Below are 25,848 nucleotides of genomic sequence, written 5' to 3'. Positions count from 1 at the left end.
CATTTCTCTGAGCTTGGCAAATAACTGTTATGGAAATTATGATTTTTTTTCATATTTTGGTAAATAACTTTGCAAGGGAGCATTTGAATATGCTAAGTAATACCTCATTTTGAAAAGATTATTTCTAGTTCTAACATGGTAAAAGAATGGGGCCTGTATGTTGTACTCATAGGCAGATATCAAAGTTTGTTTCGGACTTACATTATGGAAATTATGATATTTTGTCATATTTTGGTAAATAACTTTGCAAGGGAGCATCTGAATGTGCCAAGTAATATCTCATTTTGAAGAAAGTATTGCTGGTTCCAACATGGTAAAATAATTGTGCCTGTATGTTTGACACGTGCAGATATTAAAGTTTGTTTGGGACTTACGGTTATGGAAATTATAATGTTTTTCATATTTTGGTAAATAACTTTGCAAGAGAGCATCTGAATGTGCCAAGTAATATCTCATTTTGAAGACAGTATTGCTGGTTCTAACATGATAAAAGAATTGTGCCTGTATGTTTGACACATGTGCAGATACCAAAGTTTGTTTTGGACTTAGGTTATGGAAATTATGATTTTTTTTCATATTTTGGTAAATAACTTTGCAAGGGAGCATCTGAATGTGCTAAGTAATACCTCATTTTGAAAAGATTATTTATAGTTCTAACATCGTAAAAGAATGGGGCCTGTATGTTGTACTCCTAGGCAGATATCAAAGTTTGTTTCGGACTTAAGTTATGGAAATTATGATTTTTTTCATATTTTGTTAAATAACTTTGCAAGGGAACATCTCATTGTGTGAAGCACTACCTCATTTTGAAGACAGTGTTACTCCTTACAACACGGTAAAAGAACTGTGTCTGTGTACTGTGCACAGTACAGATATCACAGTTTGTTTAGTCTTGTACGAGTATGAAAATTATACATTTACAATACTTCTCATTATTATGCCCATATCTTTGCGAGGGAGCATGGTAATCACACAAATGATGCATCATTTTGAAGCTGACATTCAGATGCACAACTTCTACACTGATATATAGGCTCTGTCTGTTACAGCTGATGCGATATTATGCTTTGCTTATTTATCAATTATGAGAAATAATATATTAATCATATTTCTGTGAATATCTCATGAAAGGAGCATCACACAGTAATGGTTAAGTTATCACTTTAAAGCTGACATTCATACTAACAAATTACATTCAAATTGTATGGGTCTGCATGGTACATAGACCAAGATATTGTGCTTTGTTTTTCCAAAAAGGTAAAAAATATGTACAATATCAGCATTCCTTGCCAAATATTTAATAATGACTTTGATATGCACTATCAACATTTACACTGTTGGAAAGATCAGTGTCTGCTGAACAACTTTCGCGTTTACATTTTTAGTGTAGCTCTTATAGTTAAAGAGTTATGAACATTTGTTTTCTGTATAGTATTACAAATGGATTTTCTGAAAATGAGCTCAGGCTGCACTGTTGTTCCTATGGTGGAATTAAGCAGGCAGCTTTTTCTGAGCTGCTCCAGAGTGAATGAGTTAAACCATTAAAATGGCACCCCACAGTGCTGAACAGGCCTGGAGATGCTAGCTCTGGGAAAAAAGCCTTTGTTCATTAGCTCAGTAAAAAGAGGGGAACCTCAAGGCACTGCCATAAACATTTAGATGTGTATTGTAGCCGTCTATGCTAAATTCATGTCTCAGTTCAAAGAAGAATACTGTGAGAACCTAGAGTCAGGTGACCAGATGAGGTAATTCTGCCAGCCCTCTTGGGAATTATATTTTAGATATTGCAAAGAGAAATCTCAGAGCATTGAGCATTCTGTTTTTGGGGAACCCGACTAGAAAAACCCTCACCCACACATCTTGCCATGTGGTAGTAAGTAACTTAACTAGAGAACAGTAATTCTTTTAGATTAGCCAGGAATATAGTGAAGCTTAGTTTAGATATTGTTTTTCTTTATTTGTCTGAGTCTATCCATCAATGTTCTTTTCAATATTTCCTGTGATCTGAACTCTGTGATTTACTGTGAATATATATTCAGCATTTTCATGCTCTTTCATTATTTATTATTAAATATATTTAAACTTTTATTGTGGCTGGTCCTTGTAGAAAGTATATAACCTTTGAGAGTACTTATATTTATTTAGTGACACTGTGTGAGACACTCCACAAGGCCTAGCTGTCTTGGTCAACTACTATGATTTGTATTAATATTAATTTCACACAGTTTAATTGGATACCCTTTGTTAAGGGCCTTAGAGTATCTGACTGTGGACTGTCTGGTGGTGTTGTTAACTACCTTATACTCACATAAGGGGGCATAGCTAGTAAACCTGTGCCAGTCTTTCCCAGTTGTGTTTTTTGTGTGTGTGTGCATGTGCGTATGTGTGTGTGTAAATCAAATTTCTCAGTGTGTGTTTCAGCTATCTGGGGCAGGGACATGAATCACTGGGTTCACATAGAGGGGGCTGGAAGACTTGGACACTCAGCTGAGGAGCTACCTACAGCTGTACTAGTGGGAAATCTTATTGGGGACCTTGAGGGAGACAGATATAGAGACATCCAGACCCTGGGCTGAATGTGTTCTCTGTGTCTTCTTAAGGAAAACTGTGCTTAATGCAGAGATGTCTGCAAATGGAAATACTGCATCTATACATTTGTATTCCAAGTACGTGTCCCTCTCCAGTGTCAGTGGTGAGGATTCAGGCTCCTTGATTATTGGCCCAGCATGGGGATGTCACATATAGGTAGCAGTGGTTGGCATCACATCCCCTATGACAGTGAGGAAGTTAAGAAAACAATGGTGGTCCAAACAGCAGGAAAAGTGCTTGAAAATGCCACATTAACAATAAAGGTGTAGAGGATGAGAGCGGGAATTTTTAATGAGGATATTGTTAGGGTTATTGAATAGGATACTGCAAACTCTTGGGTTAACAAGCTTCTGGAGTTACCAATAAAGATGTAGAGTATGAGAGGAGGGAACTTTTTAATGAGGATATTATTAAGGTCATTGACTAGGATACTACAAACTCATGGGTTACCAAGCTCCTGGAAAAACATAGTGATATCAGTCATACATAAAGAAGGTAAGTGCTCCACAGTTCCTTCTCCTACACAGCCACATTTATACTGAACCAAGGCTATGACTATTTTGGCCCTGCGGTTAGCTAAGACTATGCCAAGTATACCACACTTGGATCAAGTTGAGCGTGAGGAAGAAAGGAGACCACTTGATAATATTATTACAGGACTAATAATCATTCAAAGCATGTAACTTTCAGGGAATCAGTTTGCAGTACTGAGTCTAGATGTCGAGAAAGTTGTTCACAGTCCTGTAATCATTTGGTTTTCCAATGAGGCTGCAGCAATTGCGAGAGTGCATATACAGATTCATTAGCTACATTGAAAATACTAGCATGGCTTTCAAGGAAGCTTATACTGTTGAGAGGCACAAGAAAGGATATTCCCTTATTCCTGACTTTCTTTGTCCTCTACCTGGAACTGTTGGCTGTGGAGATAAGAAGCTCACCTATACAGGAGTAGTGTTGAAGGAGAACACAATCTAAAATTGCATTTTTTTGCTGATGATATCTGGCTAACAATAAGAAACCCTCAAAAGGAGATGCATCAGTTGATCAAACTATTACAAAACTTCGGCACAATTTCAGGGTATACGATAAATGTAGATAAACCTAAAGCATTAGCAGTTAATTTTGCATGCATCACACGAAGAGATGTTAGAAAACATTCAAGCTTTTAGAATGGAAAATGTTGGGTACAAGAATTAGATCAGAGGGTTTAGATCCTGCAGTGGCATGTATTACCAGATAGCCTATATTTAGTTCAAGCCTTATTGCTGTTGCCAGACAAGCAATATTTAATAAAACTGAAGGGGCAGATGAGTAAAACTCATACAGAATGCCAAGAAGCCAAGGGTAGTCTGGGACAAAGTTGCTTCCCCGAAGCAGGAGGTGAGGTTGGCCTTTCCTTACCCGCTCCAGTACTTGGGTTGGTTAAAGTGTTTTTTTATAAAACATACCAAGTGACAACTATAGGAGACAGTAGGCATAAGATCAGTTAACTTACCACAGTCACCTTGCAAAAGGAAATAGAAGTGTTGTCTATCACAGCTGTGAACAGGTGAGCTAATAGTTTAGTATCAACAGGTGGGTTAGAGCAAGACAACAGACAATATAGTACATCATTTTGGAAAAGGATAGGACTGGAAATGAAGTACTGGAATCATATGATGGAAGATGGAAGGGTGTTGACCTTGCAGTAATTACAGATAAATTATAATTTATCTCAGAAGGTTACACTGAAATATAATGCAATGGAAGTAAGAGCGAGGAATACAAACTGGAAACGAATCTGCTAGAGCTGATTAGATCAACAGTAGAAGTTAGAGAATATAATGTGGTAAGCACTGGAGTGATCTCATGGGCATATAGGATGTCAGGAATGTCTAAAGACACAGTTCTCCTAAATGTGAAGGTTATGTGGGAGAAAATTATTAACAGGCATACTGATAAGATCAAGTGCAGCAGAATATCTGAACCCAAGACAGACTGCAAACTCTTGTAAATTCAAGATGTTTAATTAGTGATCTTGGCCTAAATATTTCCTTATGCTTTTACTCTAGCTAAGATAGTTCCCAGGAGTGGACAGTAACTGTTGGAGATGTGAGGAATAGAACAGAACAGAACAGAACATAATTTGTTAATACAGAATAATACCATGTCTTTCTTTTTAATATGTAACACTACAATGCTAAATGCTGCCTTTTGCAGTCATTTAAAAATGTTCTATTTTGCTTCACCCATCACTATAAAGCAAATTGTTACAGCCATATTCAGAAAAATATGTTTTTCTCCTTGTGGGGATTAATATGTACTGAGCAAAGCAATGCTACTTTCAGTGCCCATTCTGCAAGAAAAAGAATGGAAATAAACCTTACACCATTATCATAATACCTTCCATACAACCTCTTCATGCATTTTTATTCACCCTATAACTGAATACCAAAGAACATTGCAAAGCTGTCGAGTATCACTGAGGGCTTTTCTTGGAATTATTTTGAAGAAGGCACTAAACAGAGAAGACACAGCAGCCAGTGTACAATTCAAAGAGCAGTTTTTAAATCACCAGCATCAGCAAACACCTTCAGTGCTGACTACTACAGTTCTGCAAATATTAAATCAAATGTACATAAGTGCTGACATCATATCAATTAAAATAATTCATATTAATCAATTTCCTTCTCTCTCTGTATCTGTGTCTCATTTTACACTTTACCTGCTCTTCTGTAGTACGGCTCGAGTTAGATGGGTTTTTGCAGGCTTGCTGCTGTTCTCTTTGTGATGTTCTTGCAAGTTTACAGTTCTCCTCTCCCTCTGGGAAACACAGTATCTGAACCAAGTGGTATTTCAGCAAACTGCAAACCCTCTTTCCATTACAGCATGGGATTGAAAAGGAGAACAGAAGACAATTGATGGGAAACAAGAGCTGTTACTTAAAACCTGATTGAAGTCTGCATAAAATTCCATCAAAACCTGTAATAAAGGTGCTACATTAATAGGAAGCTGAGATGTAATGTTCACGTCCTTTCTTGTGTTTAGTGAAATAGAAGTAAGAGGAATAGTTCACTTTGTTGTGCATGTTCTCGCTCTCTTTCTCTAAATATGCCTCTCTGTATCTTTTTCTTACTTTAATGAACAGTGATGAATGGAATTAAATCTGGTACTACCTAGAGGAAATCTATGCAATGCATTCCTGGTACTTATTTCGGTGACTTTATCTTGAGATATGCAGACGCAAGAAATAACAATGTTGAAAGGCTTCCACTAAATATCCATAGTGCAAACAAAACAATAGAAACAAATATTACAACACAACTTTGAATTAGAGTAGTACCTTTCATACAGCCTCTACATGCTGGTTTACTCCATCCGTAAGCTGGTGTCACAAAGCAGTGCTTATTATCACACACAATCTCCAGGTCGCTGAATCTTTCAAAGGGCCTTATTTAATTAGGCTCATTATACTAAAGGCATGAGGCAGAGAATGCTCTTGTCCCTCTTTCTTCTCCTCAGTCAGCAAACAATGAACACTTTCAAGTATATTTGCTAAACTGCCAACATCAGCACAATAGATTGCTAGTGTTGAATGTTAATGTTACACAAACATTACTCACATATCCATAACTACTTGAACCATGGTAAGTCTAGGAAAACATTTTCTTTCTACCTGTCTTGATTTCTCTTTCTCTCAGTTTCACATGCAGTTTTCTAGCACCATAAATCTTCAGTTACAATGATTTTGCAGGTTTGGCAGCATATTTCTATTCTGTCACAAATTCGTCAGGCTCTGCTGTAAGGCTCCAGTTCGCCCATCTCCGCAAGAAATAAAGGAGCATCTGCAACCCACTCCAAGTACTTTATTTTTTAACAAACTCCCTTTCCACTACAGCATGGGGATAAAAAGGAGAACATGGGAGACACAAGGCAAACTAGCACTATTCTGTGGTACCTGTTGTGGGGAAGATGCATGCAAATCAGCATGTAAATGCTGTATAAGATTAAAGATGTTCTACCAGTCATCAAAGTGTTTGACCACACCTATTAAATAGGTTCATAGGTTACTTGGCTATTGGCCCTAGGGCCTTTATAAGCCTAGCCATGTTATAACCTTGTTCCCTTACTGACCAAGTTGTAAAGTCTATCTCTGCAGGGTGAGTCTATGATGCGTACTTATCGAAGAGGAACATAGGTGACACCTCCGAGGCAAATTTATCGTCTCGCATCCAGTTGTCTAAGTTGCACTTAAATAGGGTCATTGAGGAGCTCTGTTTTACATGAATTGTAAGTTTGTTCTAGAGGAGTGGCAATCTCTGTGAGACACATCTGTCTCTCCAGCATGTCCTGTTAATATTGCAGGCTAGGTTAAGATCCCTAGATCGAGTGAATCTTGTCCCATTTGACTTGTGGATGAGCAGCATTTCTACTAGGACAGGGTTCATTGGTTCATAGATTAGTACTAGGCTAACTGTCCTTGTGGACCACTTTAAGCCTAGCCAGTTACCCCATGTGAGAATCAAACCCTGCACCTTTTGTTTGTAAGGTAAACACCTTAACCATTATGCCATCCTCCCACCCTATCTCTGAGACTGCTCTGCAGGCCAGGCACAAGTCACATCTCAGCAGCCCATAAGACACAGAGAACAGTGACAGGGCCTTCAGTCTGTCCATGTAGGTCATCTATTGAAGGCCCTGAATTTTCTTGGTGAGAAACCTCTGAGGTCTCTTCATCTGCTGCAGGTGTCTGGTGAGGTACATACAGATGGGAGCATTGTACTCTACTACTGGTCTGATGAGGGATGAGTACAGGGGGGTTATGACATCCTTAGCTCTGGACACTAAGCCCTTACTTATGATATGTGCAATGTAGAAGGTCTTCCTTACCACTGTGGACACATGGTGATCAAAGTTAAGGTTGTTATCAACCTATGGTCCCACAGGGTTTGAGCTAAGGGGGTTTTGTTAATACTGTAAGTTGCAGGGACTTCCCCATTGCTGAAAGGGATAATGACGCATTTTTTGTGTTCAGTTTAAGTTCATAGCTTTGGCACCAATCATTTGCCTGTGTAAGCCCTTTTTGCAGTATGTCAACATTGTTGTGGGACTCAACGATTGCACCCAGTTTGCAGTCATCAGTGAACTTGGTAAGCCACAGGCCATCTATTTTTGCCTGGATTTCTCAGAAATGGATTCCAAACAAAAGGGGGCCCAGCACAGTTCCTTGTGGTACACCAGTGGTAACTGGTCTGCTGGTAGAGGTGGAATCCCCAAGTTTGACTGTATGTGTTCTGTTGGTGAGCCAGATGGCTACTCATCTAGTGACGTATGGGTTAATCCCCTGCTGGGTGAGTTTATCATTGATGCCTGAGTGGGGGATTGTGTCAAAAGCCTTGGTTAAGTCAAGACAGACTGTATGTACTGTTTTGCCTTCATCGAGGGTTTGGTGACATTCTTGAAGAAGTCCACCACATTTAGTAATCATGATCTACTCTTAACAAAGACAAATTGGGTTGGCTCAAGAGTTTGAAGGTCAACTATGTCTTTGTAGATAAAGTTTGTGAAGGTTCTCTCCATGGCCTTGCAGATAAGGGTGGTTAAGCTTATGGGATTATAGTTCCCAGAGTTGGCTGATGGACCCCCTTTGTGCAAGGGAATTATTTTTGCTGTTTTTCAATCTGCTGGGACAAAGCCAGTACTTAGACTGTGGTTGTGTTTTTTGGCCATGGAAAGTGTGGTTATGACCTGCTCTTTGGAGATACTAGGTAGAGGACTGGTGGCAGGTATGCTTTAGGGTATGTCTGGTGTGGACGGGGAGGTGAAGTTTACATCAAATCTGTCTGCTAGCAAGCAAGTTGGTGATGTCCTTAGGTTTAGTATGAGTGATCCTGTCCACTACTAGTTCAGCACAAAGCTGGGTCTTTCCTTTTATATTTCTGACATAGATAAAGAATGCCTTGTGATTATCCTTAGCTGGGAATGCTAGTTTAGCTTCGTAATTGGCTTTGGAGGACTTTAAAAGATATCTAATTTGCTTGTTCAAGCTGTGGAGGGTGTCCTTCCTCTGCTGAGTCAGTTCCCTCTTGTTCTTAGACATTAGTTTCTTCCTCTTGTTGTATGATCTATTTATGCTTGATGTCCACCAGGGTGGCTTGTTTTTTTGTGAGGACCTTGTTTTGATCTGTTCAGGTACAGCTGAGTCTATGCATTTGTATATGTGTTCATACAGGGCATTTGTCTACACCTCTGTATAGGAGTCATTGTTGACAGAGGCAGCAGAGGGTTTGAAACTATTTATGCCATCACTTAGGAGGTAAAAGTTTGCTTTGGAGAAATTTTTCATTCTTTTTGCTTCGGGGGGGGGGGGGGTCAGGTATCGTTGCTACTTTAAATTAGATGGATTTATGATCAGACCTTAATAGGGAGGGCAACACACACGGGGTCCCCTAAGTTGGTGAGTACCAAGTCTAATACATTCAAGCCCCTTGTGGGGGTCCAGACTATCTGTTCCAGAGCATTTGTATTAACAAAGTCTGAAGTAACTTAGGGCAAGCATGTTGTGTGCTCATATATATCTCCCAGTCAATGGAAGGATAGCTGAAATCAACCATGACCAAAGTGTTTGGCTGTATAATGAGTTATTCAAGCAGGTCCAGGTAAACAGAGTGGTTCTTGTGGTTCACGATGGGGACTAATAGCTAACAATGATATGGAAGGGGGCTTTACCTACATTTAGTTGGACTTGAAATAGCTCTAGATAGTTGTACTATTTAACCAGTCTTGAGGTGTATTTGTCTTTAATGAAGATGGATACACGTCAGCCTTTGTTTCTTTAATGAACATGTGGAAGGCATTCTAGCCTTGCATGGCCGAGGTGCTCTCTGTGGCCTTGAACCATGTCTCTGTGATTGCACAGACATTGTCATGTTAGATCGTAAGAAGTGCATCCACTGAGTGCAGTTTCCAACTTAGTCTCCTATCCAGGGAGTGCAGTTTCCAATTTAGACTCCTATCCAATGAGTACAGTTTCCGATTTAGACTCTTATCCAGTGACAGCAGTCTCCAATTTAGACTCCTGCCCTATAAAACAATTTCATTCTCTCTCTCTATATATATATATATACATACATATATATATATATATATATATATATATATATTTATATATATATATATATATATATATACTTTTCTCTTTTTCATGCTTCATGTGTGGCTTTTCTTGTGCTTTAAAACTACAGTTAAACTGATTTGTAGAGGTATAGAACAATTTTCTTATTTAATCTCGAATCCTGTGGGCTATGTTCTCTATGTAATTCTTCCAAGGCTCCAGTTCTCCCCTCCTTGTATAAAACACAGGAGGTGGTCCAAGTTCAAAGTCATGTTTGCCACCCCCTCTAAGTATTTTAACTTTCTGTTAAACTGTTAGACCCCACCCCCTTTCCAATATAGCACAGAAATAGAAAGAAGACTGAGAAAGAAGAAAAAGGAACAATTTATATGCTGTGAAACCTGACTGGGGCATGATTAAAACCCTAGATAGAGGCTGTATGAAAGGTACTGCACTAAAAAAAGCTGTGCTATAATGATAATTTATATTGTTATATTTAATCAAGAATAAGTAAGAGAAATCTTTCACTTTATTTTACATGGTGTGTGTGTGTGTGTGTGTGTGTGTGTGTGTGTGTGTGTGTGTGTGTGTGTGTGTGTGTGTGTGAGTGTGTAAGCGTGCGCGCGTGTCCATTTCTTAACAGTTCTGTCCATATCAATAAACAATACTTGTTAATCCAACTGCTGAAAAACGACAGAAGAAACATATACAAAATACTCCTGGTATTTAATTATTAAAAGCACACAGATCCAAAATCTAGCAATCTTCTAGCTGTTTCTGTGGCACAGAGGGATAAATCCTGACTACAGCCCAGGTGACCTGGGTTCTATCAGCATCAGGAAGGGATGGACATACCAATTCAGGGAGGGAGGGGGCATTTGTTGACAATGCTCCTTAAGGGGAGGTGTGGTTCAAAGAGTGGAAATGCCCTCAGATGTGTGTCAATGAGAGCATGGCAAGGGGTAGGGAAAATGGCTAGGTAAAAAAAAACAGATAGAAGATGTACAACAGCCCCCCTTAGGAAGCCCATAGGTTCCTTGATGGCCCCAGCTTAAACTTTGGTCATTGGGCCAGGGATAAACTGAAATGTTGGTAAACCCAGCAAAGAACATGAGGCACTGGGTCAGAATAACAGTGGGTGGGGGGATTCTAACAATGTTCTAATTTATTACTGTCGCACAAAGGAAGTTCAATAGAAACCCATTGCACAAATGCAAGAAAGGAAATAAACTTTATATTAGAGCTTTTCATTAGTCCAGCACCTTACTCAGAAATGGCATTCATGTTGAGGCAATGTCATACCAACAAGCTATGCTAATAAACTAGTAATGAGGGAAGTATCTTCACCCTTTCTTCATCTTCCTATCGCTGTCTCATCTCATGCACAATGTACAAAACGGAATATTTAAAAATACAACATATGTACTCAAAAATCAAAATACATTATTGAATCAGTGTTTCATTTATAATGGAAACATAATTCACTTTACAGCCACAGATTACTTACTTACAAATCCCAGTTTTAATACAAGGAAAATGGCAATTGGAACAGCAGCAGCAGCAGCAAACAAAGGCAACACCAACCTTACAAAACGTCTTAAGTCTAAAAGAAAAGCAAAATGCAAGCCATTAGACTGATTACAATTTGTCAACTAAAACAATTATTATATTCAGTTTAATCTAACAATGTTGAGTCTTCAGTACTTTTATTTTCCAATCAACATATTGCAGACAACAGCTTAACTTCCACAGCTTTCACTTTTGCACTATGTAACAATAAATACAGTGCTCATGATCACCAAATAGCTCCTTCTTTGTACACTTCAGTTGCTCCTAGGTAAAAAAGGTAAAAACAAATATTTGCTGAAATAACCAGGTGGTGAAACGTGTGTGTGTGTGTGTGTGTGTGTGTGTGTGTGTGTGTGTGTGTGTGTGTGTGTGTGTGTGTGTGTGTGTGTGCGTTTTTGGGTCAGGGTTAAAATAAGGGCTAGGTAATGGGAAAAAGTTTTAGTGTTGCAAGTGTTTAATGTTACGAGTGTGTGTCAGAGTGTTTTATGTAGTGGCAGTGTTAGGGAAAGGATTTTTCTTAAGGTAATGTGTAGGACTAATGTCAGGGGCAGGGTTACAGTTAGGGAAAGCAAACATGAGTATGGTGGTGCAACAGTGCTGATTAGTATGCTGTCAGTATGCTGGCTTTGATATAGTCTGCTTTGAAACTTTTGTACACTGGCAGAACATTCTTCAATCATATATACATACACACACACACACACACACACATATATATATATATATATATATATATATGCATACGTATATATATATATATATATATATACACACACACACACACACACACACACACACACACACACACACACACACATATATGTACTGTGAATATCTTAAAACTTTTGCAATGGAGGCCCATGGGATATATGCAAATGAACCAAGTGTTTTGCTATTCAGCTTCTGAATGCCCATGACTTTTTACTTTTTTTTAAGTTTTTATTGATACATTCAGGCCAATAAAGCCAAACCCCACTAGCTGTGGACAAACATGAGGTTCTTAAGTGGTCATTTGTATATACCCCATGGGCCTCAATTACAGGAGGTTTAAGGTATCACACAGTGAAATCTCTAGCTTGGCTGTGTTCTTCTTGCAGTTTATAGGAACAGAGAAACACTGAATGGAGGTCCTGCTATTGGTATTTCAATAAATTATTTCGTTGTTGGACACTGGTCTTTGTGGTTCCTGGAGCTCCATTCAGTGGTTATCTGTTCCTGGTTTCTGGTTTTTTTTTTTTTTTTTTTTTGGGATTTTTCTTGCAGTTTATCCTGAATTTTTTTGTCTGTGTGACCTTCTTACCTTTTGGTTTATAACTATAGCTATATAAAAGGTTGTTGATCTGTGAACTCCCATTTGTTAGCAGATCAGTTGTTTAACATTGCAACACTGGGGTATTTTCACTTTCTCTCCTACTGTGTCATCTCGGAGGTAGTGTATACACATACACATACACATACACACACACACACACACACACACACATATATATATATATATAAAGAAAGCAAGGGTCTGTGGGTCTTAGCAATAAAACTAATGTCTTTTGGCTTTTCCGGTTAGGGGTCACCACAGCAAAACTCCAGTCCGCTGATGATTGGCAGTTGATTTTTATGGTGCCGAGGTGCCAGCCCAACACCCAACCTTCAAAGAAGGCACACCCATTCACACATGCACCTACCTGCATGTCTTTAAGCATCACTCGACCACAGGGAGGACATGCAGACTCCACACAGAAGGTGCTCCAGCCAAGAATCGAACCGGAGAAAGTACAGTTGTGTACACCTACCATAAATGTAGGTGTTCGAGTGTATTCATTGTTGCAGTCATCATTTTTGGGTTATCTGCTTGCAGTAGCCCTCAGTCAGCCTGATTAACAAAGTCTTGGGTCCTGCTTCGGTTGCTGTTCCTTCTTCCATGACGTCAGGTCTTCGGGGGTATAAAACATGCAGCCGATGCCATTACATCAGTTTTTCTTGCCCCAGATGTCTGGTGCCCCCGTAATGGGAATTAAATCTATAAATATACAAGGTTATACCTCCAACAAAAAAGCAAATACACCAAAAAGCTTTTGAAGATAGCAAAGGAAAGTAGAGGTATATCCAAAAAAAGAAGGGGGCTGGAGGGAGGGTAACCAGGACTGCAGCAGTGAATACACTCAAACATCTACATTTATGGTAAGTGTACACAACTGTACTATGTTCTTCATGTTTCACTGTTAAAGTCATCACTTTTGGATAGATTCCCAAAGCTAAGGATTGGAGAAGGAATTTAAATAGAATTAGGACCAGCTAAAAGGCCCTGCAAAACTGCAGTGGCAAAGCCAGCTCTGGATTTAGAGAAAATTGGCAGATGGTAATGCTTGGTGAAAGTATGTACAGAACTCCAGGTAGCAGCTTCTAGGATGTCCCTGGTAGGGACGCCTCTGAGAAAGGCTGTTTCATAGTTTGGTACTAGGCTGGGGCATTTATAAGCCTAGCCATAGTGATGTGGCTTTCGCCACCCCATGTAATGGTACAAAAGTGTACAGAATAGATTTGGAATACTGTGCCTCTGTCTAGTAGTGACACAGTGAAGACCCCCTTACATAATAGAATTAGTTTACTGTGCCTCTGTCTAATAGTGACACAGAGATGACCCCTGGGGTAAACCTACGATCTCCCATCCACTTGTCAAGAATTCTCTTGAAGAGAGTCAGTGAGGGGCTCTGCCTAACATAAACTGGGATTCTGTTCCAGAGTATGGGAAGCCTCTGAGTTATGAATCTGTCCCTCCAGCATGTCCTATTCATATTTGTGCTGAGGTTCAAATCTTTAGCTCTCGTGGTTCTGATGGATTTGGATTTTTTGAGGTGGAGCATGTCCATCAATTCCTGATTGGACATGGCCTTCTACGTCAGGCACAGATCACCTCTGAGTAGGTGGTATGCTACTGAATAGAGTTGGAGTTTCTTTAGTCTGGCAGCATATGACATATGTTGGAGACCCTTGATCCTTTTGCTGAGGTACTTTTGGGGTCTCTCTAGCTGTTGCAAGTGCCGGGTGAGGTACATACCAAATGGGGCATTGTACTCAATCATGGGCCTGATAAGGGAGGAGTACAGGGGCACAATGACCTCCTTTGATCTGGATGTGAATCCCTTCATGATAAGGTGGGCAAGGTAGAAAGTCTTTCTAACCACTTTGGCAATGTGAGTGTCAAATGAGAGGTCACTATCGACTTGGGTCCCCAGGTCTCTGATTACTTTTTCTGTACTCAGTGGGTTACCGCCTATGTGATAATTTGTGGGCACTTTGTTTTTCCCAAAGGGATGACTATACATTTTTTGGCATTTAGTTTAAGGCCATGACTCCGGCACCAGTTGTCCATTTCAGTGAGGCCTTTCTGTAGGATGTATGTGTCAGCTGGTGTATCGACTATGGCGCCTAGTTTGCAGTCATCTGCGAACTTTGTCAGCCACAACCCACCCATGTTTGCTTTCACATCTGAGAAATAAATGCCGAACAAGAGGGGTCCCAGGACAGAGCCCTGTGGGACACCACTTGTCACTGGCTTTGAGTCTGACATAGCTCCAGCGATTTTGACTTTATGGGTTCTATCCTTTAGCCAGTTTGCCACCCATCTTGTGACATATGGATTTACATTTAAGCTGCTAAGCTTGTCTATGATGCCAGAGTTGGGTATTGTGTTGAAAGCTTTAGCCAAGTCCAGGTAGGCTGTATGGACTGCTTTGCCCTCGTCAATGGCTCTAGTGACTGTTTCGAAAAATTCAACCAGGTTTAAAAGGCAGGATCTGCCTTTTACAAAGCTGAACTGGGTGGGATCAAGTGTTTGTAAGTCCCCAATGTCTCTATTTATTAGCTCCATAATAATTCTTTCCATAGCTTTGCAGACCAGGCTGGTTAAGCTTATGGGGCGGTAGTTAACAGGGTCGGTAGAGGTGCCTCCTTTGTGGAGTGGGACTACTGCTGCTGTACGCCCGTTTTCAGGTACATATCCTGTAGTAAGGCTAAGGTTAAATAGCATTTTTATGTGCGGGTTTAGCTCCTCATGGAGTTCACGTAGCACGCAACCCGGGATACCGTCGGGTCCCATTGATGCTGTGTTTTTAGCTTTGCTGAGGGCGGTTCTCACCTGGACATCTGAGATGACAGGGCGGTTACAGTCAGCTGGGATGAGTATTTCTTCTTTTGGGGGTGAGGGAGGGGAGAAATTTGCACTGAACCTGTCTGCCAGAATGTTGGCAATATCTGTGGGTTCTGTGTATTTTTTGTCATTGTGAACTAACTCTGAACATATCTGAGGGTTTCCACCCAGGTTTCTAACATAGCTGAAGAAGGCCTTGTGGTTATCTTTAGTGTCCATAGCGATTTTTCTCTCAAAGTTGGCCTTGGATGTTTTTATGAGAGAACGTAGCCTTCTAAGATGCCTTCTCTTTATGGGATTTTGCTCTGTCGTGCAGTAGCTTCCTTCTTTTGTTATACAATTTGTTTATGGCTGGGGTCCACCAGACAGGACGCCTGCCCTTGGTGGAGAGGGTCTTGGTTTTATTTGGGATTGCATGATCCATGCATTCTTGGAGATGTCCGTATAAAACATTTGTGAAGGATTCTGCATTGTGGGGTGTGGTTTCCACTGTCCCAGTGGGCTTAAAGGATACCATCTCATTTTTAAGAAGTGTAAAGTCGGCTTTAGAGAAGTTTTTCACTGTAGTCTTTTGTGTTGGGGGTGGAGGTGGGATATGTATATCCAGGGTGATTAGTTTGTGGTCAGACCTCACCAGTGAAGGGTATACTTCCGGTGTGGAGCACTTTGTCCCCATGTTTGTGATGATCACGTCTAGTATATTATCTCCCCTTGTGGGAGAGGTGACTAGCTGTTCCATTGCGTTTGAATTTATGAATTCCAGGAACCTTTGGGCTAGGGTGTTGGGCTAGAATAATGCACCCAGTCTATGCTAGGGTAGTTGAAGTCTCCCAATATGATGGTGTTTGGTGAGACATTCATATCTTCCAATGTCTTCAGGAAGGCTGAGTGGGGTTCCTGAGATTGGGAGGGTGGTCTGTAACATGCTACCAGTTGTATAGCAGTTTTGCCTACGGTTAGTTGCACCTGGATGGTCTCTGATGCTTCATGTGTTGCCACTAACCTGGAGGTGTGGGTGTCCTTGATGAATATGGACACTCCCCCACCCTTTTTGGTTTGGCTTGAGTTTTGGGGCCGGAACGCATGATACGAGGTATAGCTTGGTAGTGCTGGGGTGCTCTCAGGAGCCTTGAACCAGGTTTCAGTTACTGCACAGATATCGATGTCCTCCATACTGAGGAGTGCTTCGAGAGCCTGCATCTTGAGATTTAGACTTCTGGCGTTGAGCAGCATTACCCTTAATTTTTTTCCATTTTTGTTTTCTAAGGAGGTGGGTTTGTCTTTCGAGCCTTGCCTAAAAAAGGCACTATGGGGGAGGCAAGAGCCTTAGCCAATATCTGGAAGCCCAGTGGTGACAGATGCAAGCCGTCCCTTGCGAAGCAGCGTGGCTTGTCCAGCATGTCATCCCAAGCAGACAGACATTGGATCCCTCTAGAATGACACCAGTATTTGAGCCAATTATTAAAGCTGGTCATCTTGTCTTTGTATTGTGGCATCATTCTTGGTGAGGGCAAGATGCTGCTCAGGGTCAGAGTCATACCAGCCTAGGCTACATAATCGGAGAGCTCCTCTATGTCTCTTTTCATGTAGTCCAGGGAGGTACGTCTCAGGTCATTCACGCCGGCATGGACAATGACGAAGTCATATTTGTACTTGCTTTGGAGTGACCTGAGTGCGTGTGTTATGTGGCGGATCCTAGCTCCCGATAAGCAGCTCACCGTTACCCTCTCCTTGTTCAGCCTGGTAAGCGGAACGTCAGTGTGTCTGACTATAGAGTCACCTATTACTAGGGTATCAGGCATGGTGTTTGGCCTTAAGGGCTGTGATTGTTTGACACACTGATTTGTTGAAGTATGTGATGCATGTGTTATGTTTTGAGGTGGTGGATTTTTGGGTGTCTGCCTTGGAAACCTCTGTTGTTTTGGTAGGTTTTTTGTCAGAGCCTCCGAGTATGTCTTTGTGTTTTTATGTGTTTGGTTTGCAGATGTGGTAGGTTTATGTGGGACTGGGTTTGGTGTGTGTGTGTGGTTACCTTCTCCTCCTGTCTGGTCTTGCCAGTCCTGAGTTGAGACAGTTCAGCCTCCAGTTTGGCTATATAGTTGCATCTCTCACATGTATTTGTGTTTGTTGGGTGGAGGAGAGGGTTGTCTGTGTACATGAGACAATTGTAGCATTGTCTCAAGATTCCCAGATTAACCAGCTGAACCGGAGAGGATGTCAGCAATCTACCACTCAACATGCTAAAAATTTTAAGGGAGTGCTGTGCCTTTAAGGGAAATGGGTACTCACAGGGAGTGTGCCTTTAAGGGAAGTGGGTACTCACAGGGATGGTAGGTGGATGTAGTGCTTACTTTAGTTTGCGAGTGCTTACTTAGAAGAGAGATTTTGAGAACAAGTGCTAGGCTTATAGTAAAGCGATTAGACTAGATTATTATAAGAGTAGAGCTTTCTTAAGGGAAAATTTGAACAGCAGACTTGGCAGAGCCAGAAAAGTTTAACCTTGTTTAACCGGCGCTGCGCTATGCGCACAACCGCTCAAAAACGCTCAGAGGCGGATTTTAAACAGGGAACTTCAAAAGAGCTAGAAATGGTCCAAAACAACCAATTACTACAAGCTCTTGTGCTGAGGTCACTCATTCAGGGACAGATAGGCTGCTCAAGGCTCCCCACTCCCACTGGTGAGCAAAGAAACTTCCTTCTATCCAAGTAAGGCAATGGACACCACAGGAACTACACCACAGCCCAGAATACAGCAAAGCCTGTATACTGATCTAAACTAGTCGAGGAGAGGTGGGAAAACAAGGATATTTTTTTTTGTTTTTTTGTTTTTGAGATAGAAAGCACACAGAAAATCAGGAAACAGTAATAAATCAGTTACATTGGCTAGCACACTTTAGTGGGCAGCCTCAACAGTTAAATTAACAAACAAACAAACAACTTTCGACCAATTTTCGACTAAATGAAACTTTAAGTGCAAATAATATATAATGCAACAAACAGTTAAAAAAACAGCGATAGATGCAGCCCTGGTAGAGTGGGGTCTGATCCCCTGTGGGATCGGTTTTCCATGGTGTTTGTAGCAGAAATGAATGCAATGGCCTATCCATTTGGAAATGGTTTGCTTTGAAACAGCTTTCCCTTCTGCCCCTGCAGCAAATGCCACCAGCAGGTGATCAGATTTCCTTTGAGGTTTACTTCTGTCCAAGTGGAATCTAAGTTGTCTGTGCACGTCTAAGGAGTATAGAATCCATTCCCCTTTGTTCTGTGGATTAGGAAAGAAGGTTGGCAAATGTATGGACTGATTAAGGGCCACACTAAATACCACCTTGGGCATGAAGGAGGGATTGGTCCTGAGGGACACCCTGTTAGTATGAAAGATGATGAAAGGCTCCACTGCCATGAGGGCCTGTAATTCAGATACCATTCTTGCTGAAGTGATTGCTAAAAGGAAAGCTGTTTTCCAAGAAAGGAATTTTAAGTCAGCAGTAGCAGCTGGCTCAAAAGGAGGAAGGGTGAGCTTTTCCAATACAAAGTTGAGGTCCCAGGCTGGAGTTGGAGCTCTCCTGGGTGGTCATAGATTTTTGGCCCCTCTGAGGAACTGCTTAAGCAGTGGATGAGAGAAGAGGGGTGGTTCTGTGTTATAATGGGCTGAGATGGCTGAGGTATGAATTTTGATGGAGTAGAAAGACAGGCTCTTATGAAGCATCTCAGTTAAGTATTGTAAAATCTGAGGTAAATTGGGAACTGTTGTGCTCATCCCTTGAGATTGGTTCCAGGCACAGAATCTTTTCCATTTTTCACCATAAGATTTTATAGTACTAGGCCTCCTTGCCTCTAAAATGATAACCATCACTGGTTTACTGAGGGATGGTAAAGGAGAAATTATGTAATTAGCGAGGCTGCTAGATTCAGTGTTTGAAGTTGAGGGTGCAGAATTTGGTTCTCCTGCTGAGACAATAGAGTAGGAGTCTGAGGCAGGTGCCATGAGGCCAACAGTGACACACTGCGCAAGAGGGGGTACCAGTGTTGGCGTGGTCAGTTTGGTGCAATCAAAATCGTCCTTGGTTTGTCTTGTTTGATCTTTAGTAGTACTTTGGAGAGCAGAGGCAGAGGAGAAAAGGCATGAACTGATAGGTTTTTCCAGCTGAAAGACAGAGCTTCCACTTTCCATGCTTGTTTGTGGAGAGTCCTTGTGCAGAATTTGTCCAACTGATAGTTTTGGGGGGAGGCAAACAGATCTATATCTGGGCTCCCCCATTTACTTGTCAACATGTTGAAAATCCTTGGTTCCAGTTTCCACTCGTGTGGGTCCATGAAGTTTCTGCTTAGTTCATCTGCCAGTGTATTTAGTTTTCCTGGCATGAACTGAACTTGTAGATGTACTTGATAGCTCAGGGCTGTGTTCCACAATGCCATGGCTAGTCTGCAGAGGGGGTATGAATGTATACTCCCCTGCTTGTTTATGTACCACATAACAGTGGTGTTGTCCGTCTTTATCATTAATTGTCCTGGAAGAATGTGGTCCTTGAAGGCTGTCAGAGCATTCTGTATAGCTAACATTTCTTTTTGATTGATATGCAGGTGCATTTGACTTGGGTTCCATTTGCCCTGAATGCACTTCCCTGCCAGGTGAACCCCCCATGCATAGTCTGATGCATTTGTTGTTAAGGTTTGGGCAGCAGGGGGTAGTTCGAATGGTAGTCCCCTGTTTTGGTGGCAGGCCTCTGCCCACCAAAGGAACTCTAGGGCTAGGCAAGGTATGATAGGAATAATTGCTTCTAGATCCTGTGAATTTTGACACCATAGGCTTTTGAGATACCCTTGCAGTTTCCTCATATGCAGCCTTGCATATGGAATTAGAAGAATGCAGGAGGCCATGAACCCCAAGGCTTGCAGCATTTGCCTTGCAGATAACTGGGTTTTTGTGGCCACTTGTTTGAAGTAGGTTGTCAAATGCATCCGTTTCTCTGGCATGAGGAAAGCCATCTGGGAAGTTGTATTCAAGCTTGCTCCCAGGAATATAATTTGTTGACAGGGTACCAGGTGTGATTTCTTTTTGTTTATGGTGTACCCCAGACAAGTCAGTACCATTTGAACAAAGGCCAGATGATTCAAAAGTATGTCCTGGCTTTCTGCCTGAATTAGACAATCGTCCAGGTATCGGTATATTTGAATATTTCTTTGCCTGCAGAATGCAATGACTGGAGCTAGGCACTTTGTGAATACCCTGGGCACAGTAGATAAGCCAAAGGGCAGTGCAGAGAACTGATAGTGCATGTAGCCTGCTTTGAAGCGTAGGTATCTTCTGCAAGACTCCCTGATAGGGATGTGCAGGTATGCTTCTTTTAAGTCTAGTGTTGCCAACCATGCATCGTTGCCTAGCATAGGAAGCAGCTGGTGAAGAGTCAGCATCTTGAATTGTGGAATCACCAGAAAGGTATTTAGAGTAGAAAGATCCAGGATACAACGCCATGTATTGCCTTTTCTGTGTACCAGGAAATGTCTCGAATAGAACCCTTGTCCCTTTTCCTCTTCTGGTACCAACTGAATAGCCCCCATGCTTAAGAGAGAGAGTACTTGATTTTGGGCCTCTGCCCACTGATTTGGGGGTAGATCTGGCCACCCGCTTGGTGTTGGCATGGTGTGGAAGTGAAATCTGTATCCTTGGGACACTATATTTAAAACCCATTTGTCCTGGGTAATGAGTTCCCAGTTTTTGGCCTGCAGACCAATCTTTCCGCCTAAAAGAGCATTCAGTTGGGAAGTGCTTGGAAGTTTTAAAAGCAATTCATTGAGACAGTTTTTCATAGGAGGGAGTCTTACTACTCCCTGATTTGGGTGCGGAAACCCCCACTGCTTAGTCTTGTGTGTCCCCTGGGACTGAAACCTGGGGTTTCTGCTATGTCTGGGTTTAGCTTGAGAAGAACTGGAAGGGGCTGGAAAGGACCAATTCTTAGAGGGCCAGTGCCTACTAAATCTAGGAGGCTGAACTTGTAAGAAATCTTTAACAGTTTTCATAGATTTAGCTTTATCTTCCATCTTTTTAAGAACTTCCTCAGCCTTGTTGCCAAACAGGCGGTCCTGATTTAAGGGAGCATCCAACAATTTAGTTTTAACATGATCAGGTAAAGATTGCTTCTTAAGCCAAGCATGCCTTCTGAGCACAGAGCCAGTAACAGCAGCCCTGCAAGAGGCCTCTAAAGAATCAAATCCACATTGCAAAGTATGTTTTCCAACCTGTTCAGCAGAATGGATTAAATCCTGTAATTCTTTATTTTCCGCACAGTCAGGAATCAACATCATTTTCTGTTTAAGCAATCCAATAACATGTCGTTGATACTTCAACAAATGAAACTGGCAGTTTAAAGCCCTAATGGCCAAGGTTGCAGAAGTGTAAACCTTCTTACCCCATCTATCCAGCACCCTGGAGTCTCTATCAGAAGGGGTAGGATTTTTAGCAGTAGAAGCCTTAATGCCCTTGGGTCCCTGTGAAATAGTCTCTTGATCCGTAATAGGATTTTTAAAAAGGAACTTGTGTGAATCAGGAGCCCTGTAATATCTGTCAGGTTCTCTGGGAGCAGGAGGCAAAGAATCAGGGGCCAAACTAGATTCCAAAAAAGCATCATGAACAATGTCTAGTACAGGAGGAATAGCTAAAGGCCTATGCTGAGACAGGAGTAAGAAATCCCTAAGTGTCTTTTTTGAATCAGAAAAATCCTGGCTTTCCCAGTGGAAATGCTCCCTTAGAGTATGTAAGGTTTCACCAAAAGAAAAATCCTCTGGAGGGGAAGCAGAGGGAATAGAGTCCTCTGCATCAGAATCCTCATAAGTAGATAAGGGCAAATCCAGATCATCAGAAGAATCAGAAAAATCAGAATCCTGGTCAGAAGATTCATAAACAACTTCAGTCCTAGGTCTCTTAGAAGGGGGAGGCTGGCTTCCCCTGATTAGAGTTATAAGATCTTCAGCCATTCTTATCATTTGTTTTTTAGGCATAGAGGCCTGAGCATGCGGCCTGGGCATCGGTTTTTTAGGCATGGTTCGAGATTTAAGCCTAAAAGAAGAAGGAGGCATCGGTTTAATATGCAAGTCCGTAGGCCTGAATACACCCTCAGAAGCCACTGCCTGCACAGTGGCTCTGGACCCATCCAAGGTAGAGACATCTGCAGGTTCCATAGTTGAAGCATCTCGTGGCATACTGGACTCCGAATGGGTCTCAGTAGAGGCCTGCGAATCAGAAGTAGCAGGTATCAGGGGCTGCAGAAGCACCTCACTGAGTACCGGTGAACTGGTGACTGGCTTATTAGAGGCGTCGTCGGAAGTTTTGGACCTCAACGGCCTGTCTCTGTCTTTATCCTTTGGTTTTTTCAGAATCCCAGTAGTCGGATGGCTAACCGATGACATTTCTGGATAATTAAACCGATAACCAAAATATTTAGAGGCGAAAATATACTGACGACGGATAGTGTGCTGATTAAACAAAGCACAAAACTGACAGCACAGTACGTCTTGGTCAGGACCTAGGCAAGGAATACAGTACGAATAAAAATCTTTATGAGGTATTTGCTTTCCACAAGTAATGCAATTATTAACTTTTACTGACATCGGTAAGGAGCAAGAAAAAGTTTCCCCAACGGGGTACTTAGCTTTAGTTGAAGACTTCGGTTCTGAAACACGAAAACGAAAATTTCAGGAGTCGGCCGACCGGCACTTGCGAACTGCTTCTGCTTTGGGCACTGCACGGCAAGAAAGACTGATGTAATGGCATTGGCTGCATATTTTATACCCCTGACGACCTGACGTCATGGAAGAAGGGACAGCAACCGACGCAGGACCCAAGACTTTGTTAATCAGGCTGACTGAGGGCTACTGCAAGCATATAACCTAAAAGTGATGACTGCAACAGTGAAACACGAATAACATCTTTTTGCTGTGAGGCGATAACGCTAACCGCTGCACCACAGTGGCCTATAATTGACCTCTGTGTGACATATTTACCACAAAACACATCCTAGAATTATAGAATCACTACTTCTAATCATCTATTTCACTTTAGATTCTAGAATCATGGGCTATATGCTCCCGGGAACCATATCCATAACCCTTAGGTATTACTTGCAATGACATTCATCACACTAGTCACATGCTGAAGTAGTCAGCCCGTCCTCCCTGGTTTAAGTCATCTCACAGAGCAACATGTTCTTTCTGACATGGTTACAACTTAAAGGCACTAAATGAAAATTCACATACTGGTTTATAAAAATCAAATAGTCCATAGAAGATATTAAAGTTAAAATTCTGTCATAAATATCCTGAAATCAATTAATAGACTTGAGAATATATAATGTAACAAATACAAATAGTCATATAACAGGCAGTACGCAGGTGAAAAAGGGTAGGAATCAACCGATCAGCAGGAGACTAAAAGGGTCTGGTGCATAAGATCGACAGCCAACTTGTCAGACTTTAGCTTACCTAGTTAAAGCTGTCAAAATTACTGATCTGACAAAAAGCCAGCATTTTAACCCATTATTTACCTTGCTGTGTTGTCTTATTGGGCAGCAAACAAGTGAAATAAATGTGAAGGCTGCACCTACTTCTACTTAGAAATAACAACACAGAAACTGCACGGTCAACAAGAAAAGGAAATCGTCTGATCTCCATGCACAGGAATGTAGTCCCTCCATTGACAATCAGACTTTGACTATCAGACTTTAGAGGCAATTGTATAATTGTTGTAGGCTACACACTCAAGTGCGCTAGCCTGTTTATAGCATTTACAGTGTTTTCTGTGAAATTTTCTGTTGTTTTCTGAAAAGAAATATATATATATATTCTTTTTCCCGCCTTTGCTGAACTAGATTAGTCCAGATTTCAGGCTTTGCTGAATTCCGGACTGTGGTATAAGTTCCTGTGTTGCCCATATCCTTACTTGGATAGGAGGAAGCTTCTCTGTTCACCAGTGTCCCTGGAGGAGTGGTCTCAGCCCAGAAACTAGTAGCTTATTGGCCATTTTGGGTCAATTTCTATCTCTTTCAGTTTCCCTGCTTTAAAACCTGCATTAGCGCAGCATTGGGCAGTGCCGTTTAAACAGGTTTAAACTATAAATATATATATATATATATATATATATATATATATATATATATATATATATATATATATTTATTAGGGGATCTCCCACCTACATTAAGGTGCATGAGGCTTGCCCCTGCACGAAACCATGTTAATTTACTGCTGAAACTGTTTTTTATGAGTGAGGGTTTGCAGTAATGGCACACAGTGAAACTGATATTTGTAAGATGACACAACTTAGAAATTTACACAGCTATACTATTCTTATCATTAGGATGTCTTCTGCTGAATGCTACATCCAAACACTTATGAAGGGTAGAAAGTACTATGCATAAACATCAGCAAGAAAAGGGATGTTGAAACTATGAGAACATCCTTTGCAAAATAAACACAACCTGTCCTAGCTCTGCATGGGGGATTTAAGCTTAAATATTTTGTAAATCTGTGAAAAGAAACCTAAGTGGCACCTTCAGTGGTATCGACAGGTGAAATATTTCTGAAGAAGGATGTTGCTTATGGGATTGGTTCCTTTCTAGACTGAGATGTGACTACCTCTTTCAATATTTTCATGGTGTCCCTCATATTAAAAGGCAGTAAAACTGCTCAGCGCTTTGGAAAGTACTTGGTGAACTGACCTTCCTTAACTGCCAACAATTAGCAAAAAGACGGTCAAGTCTGATGCCTCTTAATCCTTTGAGCATGATATCCAAGTTGCTATCCAGAGTATGCAAGAACCATCACCATCGTTTCGCAAAGCACTTGTCATGGTTGTAACAAACTAAGCACAGTAGATCACATTTCTCTACTCCAGCAACAGACTCCAGCAGATCCTGAGGGATCTACAGGAATCCACAAGCAAGCTGAAAAACAACTCTCTCCAAAATTCCCTGGGTCTATCCCATGGCCATCGCTCAATGGAGGCATCGTTACAAGGTGACTAGACTACCTCACCTGACTTCTCTCAGCATGGAAGAGCAGTGGCTGTCCTTGCTTTACCACAGAAAGTAAACTCAGCTACCCAGCAAAGGAACTGCATTTCTGATGCCTGTATCTGCAATGTCATCCTTTCAGTCACTTTTGAAAACTTATGATGATGATGATTGATAATAATAATAATAGTTCTGCTACACAGAGAAAGGCAGACAAGTGATTTCATTTCCTGATCTGATTTTAAATTAATTTTAATAGTCTTTATCTGCTTAGCTAAGGTATTTAAGTCTATATTAGTGATTCCAATACATAGCTGCACTGCATTTTTGCTTTTTTAAGTGGTCTGACTGTTATTATTAAGCCCTGGTTTCATTCTTGCATAATGAGTATATATTAGGCTACTGCACTAGGGCAGTTCCAGGCCAGTCATCTCAGAGCTAAGGGTCTA

The 25,848-nt window shown here is 41.2% G+C and overlaps 1 protein-coding gene across 1 annotated transcript in view; it reads right to left on the bottom strand.

Annotated features, from left to right (window-relative positions):
* LOC122803143 overlaps positions 1-25,848 on the bottom strand; it is a 768,079-nt gene that overhangs the window by 349,847 nt on the left and 392,384 nt on the right. Inside the window, exon 5 of the mRNA XM_044072764.1 lies at positions 11,190-11,285. Within this exon, the coding sequence (XP_043928699.1) occupies positions 11,190-11,285 (96 nt within the window). The remainder of the gene's footprint in view (positions 1-11,189; positions 11,286-25,848) is intronic.

The sequence above is a fragment of the Protopterus annectens genome, chromosome 5.part1, assembly GCF_019279795.1.
Source record: "Protopterus annectens isolate FY-2018-M chromosome 5.part1, PAN1.0, whole genome shotgun sequence".
NCBI lineage: Eukaryota > Metazoa > Chordata > Ceratodontiformes > Protopteridae > Protopterus > Protopterus annectens.
The sequence above is the reverse complement of the archived record's forward strand: the minus strand, read 5'-3'. Positions and strand labels throughout refer to the sequence as shown.